This window comes from Aythya marila (assembly GCF_965140915.1).
Source record: "Aythya marila genome assembly, chromosome: 31".
Lineage (NCBI taxonomy): Eukaryota > Metazoa > Chordata > Aves > Anseriformes > Anatidae > Aythya > Aythya marila.
Window position 1 is genome coordinate 1,794,345 of NC_139072.1, and position 10,870 is coordinate 1,805,214.

General features: G+C 52.4%; 1 protein-coding gene across 1 annotated transcript; it reads right to left on the reverse strand.

Annotated features, from left to right (window-relative positions):
* Window positions 1–6,785: 6,785 nt before the first annotated feature.
* On the reverse strand, window positions 6,786–9,311 carry LOC309889004 (olfactory receptor 14A16-like; the record flags this gene model as incomplete). Its single annotated transcript, XM_082781664.1, has 2 exons — window positions 8,326–9,311; window positions 6,786–6,990 (listed from the first exon to the last, which is right to left on the reverse strand). The coding sequence occupies exons 1-2, from the start codon at window positions 9,075–9,077 to the stop codon at window positions 6,786–6,788; spliced, it is 957 nt and encodes a 318-aa protein (XP_082637790.1). The 5' UTR covers window positions 9,078–9,311.
* Window positions 9,312–10,870: the final 1,559 nt, after the last annotated feature.

Genomic DNA, 10,870 nt, shown 5'->3' on the forward strand with positions numbered 1-10,870 from the left:
GGAGGCAACAAGGCCCCAGTGTCATGAGCACAGCATGTGTCCTCGTGAGCCTCAGTAGCAGAGACAACTGCCATAGCCAAAGGGACAAAGACCATGGTGCTGCTGGGGCCTTGCAGCCTTGCCAGTACACTCTTCTCCACCACAGGCTGTCCTGCACTGTCCAATTCTTGCCCTATTCTCCCTGCAGGCTCTAGGCACCCACTTCACTTCTCCACTTTGCTCTCACCCTGGCATTTCCTTACTTTCACTGCTATCTGCCCACCCTCCCTGGCTGTTCTGTGAAACACAGTGGCATGGGCTGACCACAGACTCCTTCTTGGTGATGTGAGGCACCACAGCACTACCCTTTCGGTGACATTTCCTCCTCCCCATGCCCACTCTTCACCTTCCAAGCAGCACTTTATCCCACTTTGGACTCTCTCCTGCTATTTGGGATTATCCTGGGTCCGTGCCTAGGATAATCAGTCCCAGGCCTAAGCCGTGTGTTTAGGCCTAGGCCTAAGGAATCAGTCCCAGGCCTAAGTCGTGTGCTGGAAACCTCTGGGCTGTTCCCTAGCCAAGGGATGGTGGCAAATCCTGGGAGGGGTTGATGAAAGAAACGGAGGATGCGGCTCTTCTCCAAAGCTTTCCAAAGTGCCCCACCTTGCCCCATTGTCCCTCAGGAGCGGGCAGGGCACAGAGCAGTGTCCCCCTGCTCTGACAGTCATCCCTTTTCCCGTCTCTCAAGAGCTCCCTCGTCAGCCTTTCTGTCTTCTCTGTGTGCAGGCTCTTCAGGTTGCGGGACTCGGGACCTTTGCGGTTCTCCAAGAGCTATTCCATGTCAAGCAAAAGCAGACTTTGGAGACAGGAGACTTTGGGGCTGGAGCTCCCTGGCACCTGACGGGATGTGAAAGTCCTGTCTGAAAACAAAGGGATCCCCTGGATGGCTGCCTCTCCCCTTTCTGAAGCCGACAGTCTGTCCTTCCTTTGGAGAGCGCTGACACCAAGACACCTTGCCCGGAGTGGGAATACCTGTGCAGAACACCTAGGGCCCTCCGCTCCCCCTGCCTCAGCCCCAGGCTGATGAGCTGCACCCCTGGGGACCTTGTCATGAGCTTGGGCACGAGGCATCCGTCGCACCTGACGGCAACCTTGAAGCTTCATGGGAAGCAGACCCCTACGTGCACGGCCCGAGCTAAGCCTGCAGGATTTCTCTGCCTTCAGCCTGTACACAACCTGATCATCCTCTTTTCCTTTTGACTCCCTAGCGCTAGATGCTGGTACCGCAACGGAGGGGAAGGTGCCGGGAATGCGGACGGCAGCAGCGGAGCTCAGAGCAAAGGGGCTGGGAAGCTCTCCCGCTTTCCACCCCTGAATGGAAAATAAAGAGCACAGCCAGACTGCTTGTGTCGCTTCTCTTGAATGCAGCGTCTTGTCTGCGCTAGTGTCTGTGACATTTTGCGATTTAGGGGATGAAAAGAAATGCTCACCAAAGCACGGACAGGACCTCCTGTGTGATCAGGCTTGTTATAAGTTGCCCCCTTAATTAATTTTCAGAGAGCATTGCATTGATAATAGAAAGGAATTTCTTGAGTAAGCCAACAGCAAGCAAAACAGCGCTGGGCGGCCGGGGAGTCTCGGCTCCGCCAACGGCGCGCACCTCACCCCCGCCAGGGTCCCTTTTTATATCTTGGTAATTCCGGGATTACGCAGCACATCCTGGTATATTCTGCGACTGCGCGTACTGTTGCTAGGGGGTCGTCTCTGTCCCTCTGGTGGTCGTGAAGATGAAGGCCGTAGTCTTCCTCGGCATTGTGGTTCAACTTCTTTTTTTATTTGGTCATGTTGGCCCAGCGTGAGATAGGAAGGCAGGATGTTGATACACTAGTTTAGCAACTTATCAGGAGATGGTTCCGTGAGCTTTGCAGCAGGGTCTTTGAACAAAAGAGGCAACTGAGATGCAGAAGGAGAGAAGGGGAGGGGGTTCTCTTTTTTGTTACATTAAGCAAAAGAATTTTCATAGTGTCTAGCCAAGCATTATACAGCTCCTTACTTCAGCAGGGAGCTTTCGCAACTCCCGCTCCTCAAACTCCCGCTCCTCCTTGTTTTTATAATACAAAAGACTATGAACAAACATTTATTGTGTATTACACCTCTGGGGGTCGCCCGTACCGAAGGCTCGTAGTCTTCCTCCCAGGCTTTGTCCTTCGGTCGTTCTTCAGCTTCCCCCCTCTCCTGATTTAGGAGGCTCTGGGCCGAATGTCAGAAAGTTGTGTCTCGTGCAATAGTCAGCAGTTATCTCAAAAAAGCCTCGTATCTCCCAGACCCGAGTCTCAAGGTTTACCCTTCAAACCCTCTCTCAACACCATTCTTTTGCAAGATAACCACCCTGTTTCTCTCGGACTTGTGCTTATCCAAGGGTATGCAAGACAGAAGGCCACACTTCATCATGAGGCCCTAGCAGTGTTGCATGTTGGCACGAAGCAGATGAGCTTTTTTCCCAAGAAGGGATGAAGCACAAAGCCTTCGTCCTGTCAGCCCCATCTCACAGTCACAGCCAGGCACAAGGCTGCCAGGCTGTCCCCGTGCCTGTGGCAGTGTGCCGCTCTGTCAAGCCACGAGGAGCATGGCAGGAGCACCCAGCCCTATTGCTTCTGCAATGAAATGGCCGCCTTTCTGCCCCTGCCGGGCTTCTCGTGCACTGGACACCACAAAGGAAAGGGAAGACGAGGTGCTGAGGCACAGGGAGCGAGCAATGCAACACCGGGGCCGGGCAGGGGGGCCCCGGGCACACCGCCCAGCTCCAGGGAGGAGTGGGAGGGAGGAGGGGAAGCGCTTGTGCCTGGCTGTGACTGTGAGATGGGGCTGACAGGACGAAGGCTTTGTGCCTCATCCCTTCTTGGGAGAAAAGTTCATCTGCTTCGTGCCAACATGCAACACTGCTAGCACGGGCACAAGCCAGCAAGGCCCTGCGGCCTGAGTGGAGAGGGCGAGCAGAGAGATGGGGGAATATCCTGGGTCCGTGCCTAGGATAATCAGTCCCAGGCCTAAGCCGTGTGTTTAGGCCTAGGCCTAGGGAATCAGTCCCAGGCCTAAGCCGTGTGCTTAGGCCTAGGCCTAGGGAATCAGTCCCAGGCCTAAGCCGTGTGCTTAGGCCTAGGCCTAGGGAATCAGTCCCAGGCCTAAGCCGTGTGCTTAGGCCTAGGCCTAGGGAATCAGTCCCAGGCCTAAGCCGTGTGCTGGAAACCTCTGGGCTGTTCCCTAGCCAAGGGATGGTGGCAAATCCTGGGAGGGGTTGATGAAAGAAACGGAGGATGCGGCTCTTCTCCAAAGCTTTCCAAAGTGCCCCACCTTGCCCCATTGTCCCTCAGGAGCGGGCAGGGCACAGAGCAGTGTCCCCCTGCTCTGACAGTCATCCCTTTTCCCGTCTCTCAAGAACTCCCTTGTCAGCCTTTCTGTCTTCTCTGTGTGCAGGCTCTTCAGGTTGCGGGAGTCGGGACCTTTGTGGTTCTCCAAGAGCAATTCCACGTCAAGCAAAAGCAGACTTTGGAGGCAGGAGACTTTGGGGCTGGAGCTCCCTGGCACCTGACGGGATGTGAAAGTCCTAGTCTGTGTGACTTTTTGCCATTTAGGGGATGAAAAGAAATGCTCACCAAAGCACGGACAGGACCTCCTGTGTGATCAGGCTCAAGGGAGCCTGATCAAAGGCACTGGGCAGGAGACTCTGATGCTGAGTAAAGGCCTTGGTTTGTTTGGTGAAGCAGAAAGGCCAAGCCCTGGCCCCCAGCCCCTGGGCAGGGAGGTCCTGTCCCTCACCCATGGCTCAGGGCTCTTCCTGGGGCAGTGGGATGTGGGGTGTGTGATGCTGTGTGAAGGACAATGCTATGACACCTGCTGGCCTCCCCACTGGGTTGCAAGGAGGCCACAAGGCCCCAGTGTCATGAGCACAGCATGTGTCCTTATGGGTCTCAGTAGCAGAGATAACTGCCATAGCCAAGGGGACAAAGCCCTTGGTTGTGCTGGGGCCTTCCAGCCTTGCCAGCGTAGTCAGTCTTCTCCACCACAGGCTGTCCTGCACTGTCCAATTCTTGCCCTATTCTCCCTGCAGGCTCTAGGCACACACTTCACTTCTCCCCCTTGCTCTCACCCTGGCATTTCCTTACTTTCACTGGTATCTGCCCACCCTCCCTGGCTGTTCTTTGAAACACAGTGGCATGGGCTGACCACAGACTCCTTCTTGGTGACGTCAGGCAGCGCAGCACTACCCTTTCGGTGACATTTCCTCCTCCCCATGCCCACTCTTCACCTTCTAAGCAGCACTTTATCCCACTTTTGACTCTCTCCTGCTATTTCCCACCACCAGAGAATCCTCACCAGGATCTTCAAAGCCACATCCCTGCTGCTGGCCTTCCAGCTTCTCATGTAGATGTGACCAAGTTGTGTGCCCATTGCTGTCCCACCATGTGCTCAGGCAGAAGGGATGTGAAAACCCACACCCAAGGCCTCTTCCTGTATGGGGCCTGCCAGGCTCTCAGACAGAGGGCATCTCACAATCAGTGTGCCAAGCAGGTGCCTTCTGCTGCCTCATCAGGGATGCTGGCAGGTGTAAGTGGAAAAGCACAGATGTCAGCCAGGAGGCAAGGGCTGACACATCAGCTGCTTCAGGGAGCAGTCACCTCATAGGCCCTGTCCCCAGCCATGTTACTGCTGCTGGCCTGTCAGCTCCAGAGATTGAGCTGACCAGAGGCTTCCTACTCGTTGTTAAGTTTCTGAGGCACCACAGACCTCAACTTATTCACCCGGCACCGTCATTGTGCGCCAGGGCCTGGGGAGATAAAAAAAAAGTAAGCTTATCAAGGATATTTTCTACCCTTAGTTTATAAAGTAAATTTTCTACTACTGCTTCAAATATGGAATCATTCTTTTCAGGATCTACTGTGGTCATAGGAACACAAGATGTATCTCTGCCTCTGCCTCTCTCTCTTTTCTCTTCCTCTGCCTGCTATGTCTTCAGAGAGCTCTCTGAAAGACAGGTCATTGAATCACAATGAACAAATAAATGTTCCAAGAGACTTCTGATTTTGATCTTCTTCAACTCTTCTGATCAAGGCAGACTAAATAGATAAGATTGATCAAGGGCTCCTCTGAGCTTGACACCATCCAGAAAAGATCTGAAAGTGTGCTCCATCCGGTAATTCAGAGAGGCAATAACAACATCCAGCAGTGCTGCCCCAAGTGTTGATTGCTGAGGGATGATGCTAAGAACTGGCTGACAGCACTATGTGTCATGGATGATATCTGGGCCTGATTGTCCAGCAAACTGGCCCACCCACGGCCTCACCAATTTGTTAAATCCACATAGCACCATTCTGGCTATAAGAATTCTTTGAGACAAAGCCAAAGGCCTTGCTAAAGACAAGTAAGCACCTTCTCTTCCCTTTGCTTCCCTTTCCTTCCCTTCCTCTATGGGTTCATCAATCCTGTTTTTGTCCTTCAAGTGCCTGGAGGTGGCTGTGGAAAAGCTTGCCCCATCACTTTCGCAGGGACTGAGGTGAGGCTGACCAGCCCTCATTCTCCACGGCATGAGGAATGGACCCTGGCTGAGGGTATTTGTGCAGCCTCAGGTTCGCCTCAGCACATGTACACGATGTGCATGCTGAAGCCTCAACTGTACCAGGCACATCTGGACTTCTGACTGAGCCATTCTGTGTCCCGCTGCAGAGGAACAAACCACCTCTCTGAGCTGGGCTGAGAGCCTTGGTCCTGGAGCTCCTCAGCCTGCCTTCTTTGCAGTGCCATGAGAAGTGTTTGGGTGCTGCACCCTATGGCATTCCACTATTCCCATTCCACATTCGCTCACCAGACTTCTTTCCCTGTTCCTCCTATGTCCCCTGGGTCACGGGGCTCTTCTTGTCCTGCTCACATCCAGATTTAACACTTGATCGCAGGGGGACTCCACCGGGAAGAGGCTCACGCTCTGTGGGCTCCATTCACTGCTGACCCCCTGGGACACACTGTCCCTGCAGCTCCCCTGGGCTCTCCTGATTCCTTCCAAAATCTGCTCACCTGCCACCAGCCCCAGCACATGCTGTAGTGCCACAGGCAGGTTAATTGGAGCCTCCTCACCATCTGCCTGAGTGCTGGACACCAACAAGCAACACCTGAGGGAGTCTCCATGCCCTCAAACACCCAGCTGGGGCTCTGATCACTTCACCCTGAGCCCATGGAGAAACAGGCAAAGCCAGGTCCCTCTTGGAGTCCATTTCTGGACTGCAATGTTCTTGACAGCAACTGTGAAGGAAGACCTGAGCCGCCAGGCACTACCCTGAGCAGAATCACTTTATGGGATGGAAATGCTGTTCTGGAGGCCAGCTGTGCCACAAAAATGCCCGTTGCCAGTCCCTGCCTGTGGTCACAGGATTGCCACACAGCAGTACTGTGACCAAGCTACAGGAACAATCAGGCTTATGCCAACAGAAAACACTCAGAAGGCGATTGTAGAAGTGGGATGAAAGTAGCTCTGGACAGACAAAACCCTGCTGCTTCCTGGTAGTGCTGCTATGGTGGGTCTCTATATTCCTCTTCATTTCCACCCATGGGCATTACCCTGGAACCCCCAGCAAAATTCTCAGAAAAAGCATCTCAGACACACTCTTCACTGCAGGTTCCTTTGTTTTGTTTAAATACGTGAGTAGGATCAATAATGACAATTTATATGGAAAACATTGTTGCCCTCATTAATAACAAACCAAAACCACCAAAGAACAAAAGACAAGCTTGGCATATCATGAGTTATATTAGCAGTGCTATTCTGGAGAAGACAGGCAGTACGTTACTTCTGATGTACACCCACTCATGAGTTTCTGCAGTGCATCCTTGAGCTCCTTGTTCCTCATGCTGTAGACGAGGGGGTTCATGGCTGGAGGAACCACCGAGTACAAAACTGTCACCACGAGATCCAGGGATGGGGAGGAGATGTAGGGGGGCTTCAAGTAGGTAAAAACGGCAGTGCTGAAAAACAGGGAGAATACGGCCAGGTGAGGGAGGCACGTGGAGAAGGCTTTGTGCCGTCCATGAACACAGGAGAAAAGAATGACAATTAAACACATGGATGCTAAAGAGAAACCAATCGTAAGTACCCAAACACTCCTGAGGTAGGAATATGAGCAACAGATCCTGAGGATCTGCACATAGGACAGCAAAATAAATGCAAACCACTCCCCAAACAAAACAAAAATACTAAGTGTGAGAAGCCCCATTTCCCTGAGGCCCCTTTAAGTTATTATTTTTTTTTTAAAAAAAAAAAAAAAAGAAAGAAAGAAAGAAAAAAAAGAAAAGCTGCAATGAGGTCACCCCAGAGACTTCTCTTCTCCAGGCTGAACATCCCCAGCTCTCTCAACCTCTCTTCATACAAGAGTTGCTCCAACCTTCTGATTAAATTTGTATCCCTCCTGTAGTGAGTTAACTTGGTAAGGTTTTGGTAGCAGGGTGCCATAGGGGTGGCTTCTGTGACAAGAATCCAGCCAATCAGAAGAATCAAGCCAATAAGTGATGGCATTTGCATTTCTGTGAAAACATATTTAAGAAAGAGTAAAAAATAAGCTGCTACACAACAGCAGCTGGGAGAGATAAGAGTGAGAAACTTTTTGTTTTTAGTTCCTCACTGCTCCAGTCAGTTAGTTAAATCTCAGTAAGTGATCTTAATCTCCCTACACTGAATCAGTTTTGCCCAAGACTGCAAATGCTAAGTCTTCTACCTGTATCTTCAAAAAAAAAAAAAAAAAAAAAAAAAGGAGCCCTTTCCACTCTGTTTTCTTCGGCTACTCCTTTGAGGAGGGGGTGAAAGTGTGATGAGTGTGATGTGCTGGAGCTCAGCTGCCCATTGCTGTGAAACCACCACACTGCTCAGCCATGTTATTGGCATCAGCTTTGAAAGAAGAAGCAGGATTTCAGGCAGTCTGTTGGGGAGAAACTGTTTTATTAAGCAGATGATAAGAGAGAGTACTGAAAAAGTAGGTTCATTCCTCAACGTACGGTAGATATACACATTAAAAAAAATAAATCTAATCAACTAATGAATGGGAATGACAACAAAGATAAATGTTACAATAATGATCATGAAACAAGTACCCAGGAAGTCATTTGTGGAGAAAAAGCAGTAATTTCTCACTTTTCAGAAACATCACTGAAATCATATTCCTAATGGCACACTTGAGCTCCTGGTTCCTCATGCTGTAGATGAGGGGGTTCAGTGCTGGAGGCATCACTGAGTACAGAAATGACACCATCAGGTCCTGGGCTGGGAAGGAGATTGAGGAGGGCTTTATGTAGGCAAAAAGTCCAGTGATGACAAACAGGGAGACCACGAACAGGTGAGGGAGGCACGTGGAGAAGGCTTTGTGCCGGCCCTGCTCAGAGGGCATCCTCAGCACGGCCCTGAAGACCTGCACATAGGAAAAAAGAATGAAAAAAAAGCACATGGATGCTAAAGGGACACCAATCATAAGTACCCAAACATGCCTGAGGTAGGACTGTGAGCAGGAGAGCTTGAGGATCTGGGGGACTTCACAGAAGAACTGGTCCACAGCATTTCCTCCGCAGAGGGGCAGGGAAAATGTATTGGCTGTGTGCAGCAGAGCACAGAGAGCCCCACTGCCCCAGGCAGCTGCTGCCATCTGGGCACAAGCTCTGCTGCCCAGGAGGCTCCCGTAGTGCAGGGGCTTGCAGATGGCAACGTAGCGGTCGTAGGACATGATGGTGAGAAGGGAATAGTCTGCAGAGAGGAAGAATAGAAAGAGAAAGACCTGGGCAGCACACCCTGCATAGGAAATGGCCCTGGATCCCCAGAGGGAATTGGCCATGGCTTTGGGGAGAGTGGTGGAGATGCAGCCCAGGTCGAGGAGGGCGAGGTTGAGGAGGAAGAAGTACATGGGGGTGTGGAGGCGGTGGTCACAGGTTATGGCAGTGAGGATGAGGCCGTTGCCCAGGAGGGCAGCCAGGTAGATGCCCAGGAAGAGTGCGAAGTGCAGGAGCTGCAGATCCCGTGTGTCTGCAAATGGCAGGAGGAGGAACTCGGGGATGGAGCTGCTGTTGGACATTTGATGTCTCTTGACCTTGAGGCCGGTCTAAAAAGAAATAAAAAATAAAAAATAAAAAGAAATAAAAACAACACTTGTGTAGACATAATATATAAAGGAACTTTTCATCATTGTTGCAGAAATTCACTCACTTGCAGAATAGGGCTTGGTGTATTGTGTATTTTTTTGTGTATTTTTTTTGTCCTACCCACCTAAGAAGTCCTTAAATGTAGAAATCCTTGGTGTACTGCCCACCAAGTGAAATCCTGGGGCTCCTGCAAGGCAAAGGGACTGTCCCTCAGGGCAGAGTGAGGACAGAAGGTGTATCAATCAGTCCTGGTCTCAGCTGCCCCATGCAGACTCCTCGGGAGGTTGGTCACACTTAGGTGTTCCTCTGACTTGACCCTTAATGCTACTGAGAGCAGAGGAATCCAGGTTCAAAGTGCGCATCTCCAAAGCCCTCGCCCAACTCATCATATAGTGAGAGCAGCTCCCTCTCACTCCCACAGAGAGCTTCTGTGCTGCCTGCAGCTGTCCCTGCCTGCAGCTGGGTCTCTGTCCCCACGCCTCCTGCCTGCAGCTCACAGCCCCCATCCCACCCCATCAGAGCTGGGTGCTCAGCTCTGCCCTGCAGACACCTCCTGGCAGCAGGGCTCTGCCCAGGGGCAGCTTGCTGGGGGCACGTCCCAGAAACCAGGTCACACAGACCCTGCTGACACTGTGCAAGGGGTGGTGGAGCTTTCTATGGGCTGAGGGGCAGGAAAGGGACTTGCTGGGGGTCCTTGTAACCTTCCTTCTTCTGTCGAGTAAGTCTCAGTCTCTTCTTGGAAATAACAGCTTCTATTTCTATTCCCAGTGAGCTAAAAGAAGAGAAAACTGAAAGCAGAGGCTAAGGAAATATGAGAGTTCCCTTTGAAATTCACCCTGGGCAGCTCCCCGGGCAGGCTGAGTGCTGAGCCTGGCAGGCGGCAGAGGCCCTGCCCCGGCACACAGCCCCTGGGGCACAGCAGGGACCCTGCTCTGCACCACAGCCCTGGACACCCCTGCCTGCACCCCTGGCTTCTCCTGCCTCCAGGAACTGCGGCTGCATTGCCCTCCAGCCACAGACTTACCGGGTGCAGGGCTGCGAAGTCTTCTCCCGCAGTGAGCTCCGTGCATCCTGCCACTGCTGCCTGCCTTTAAGCACTGTGTCTCTGCAGGCAGTGTCCCCAGCCCTGCTGCGCTGTGCAGAGGAGCTGCTCCTGGGCAGAGCTGTCTCTCTGCAGCGCTGCCCGCTTGCCAGGAGCTCCCCTTGGGCCCAGGAGCCCGGCCCAGCTCAGCAGCAGAGGCCCAGCCCAAGGCCTCCCTTGCTCTGCCCCCCACCAGGCTCCCTGCACATGGCCCTGGGGCTGCAGGGGAACCTGCTGACAAACAGCCTGAAGGGATCCCTGGGCTTCCCTCCCTCCCCTGGGCACACACACTTCTCACCAGCAGTGTTCTGCAGTAGTCTTGGAGTAGTTGGGTGTTCATATTCCCCCTGGCATTCCTCATACCCACAGGGGCTGGATTCCTCTTGCCTCCATTGAGGTGTCCTCAACATAGGCACCTGAATGTGAGATATCTCACTAATGCCGATAACTGAGCCACTGCAACTAATTAATGGAAATAGAGGACAGGACAGAGCTGCTCAGATCCTCCTGTGCCCATCTGCCATCCACGGCAGCTTGTGTCTGCTCTGAAGAAAAGCCTCTTCATGCCCAGGCTCTTGGCACAAGGTCTGGGACAAGCCTGAGTTTGGCCCTTGTGCCACAGCTGAGGTGCTGCAGCCCAGATGT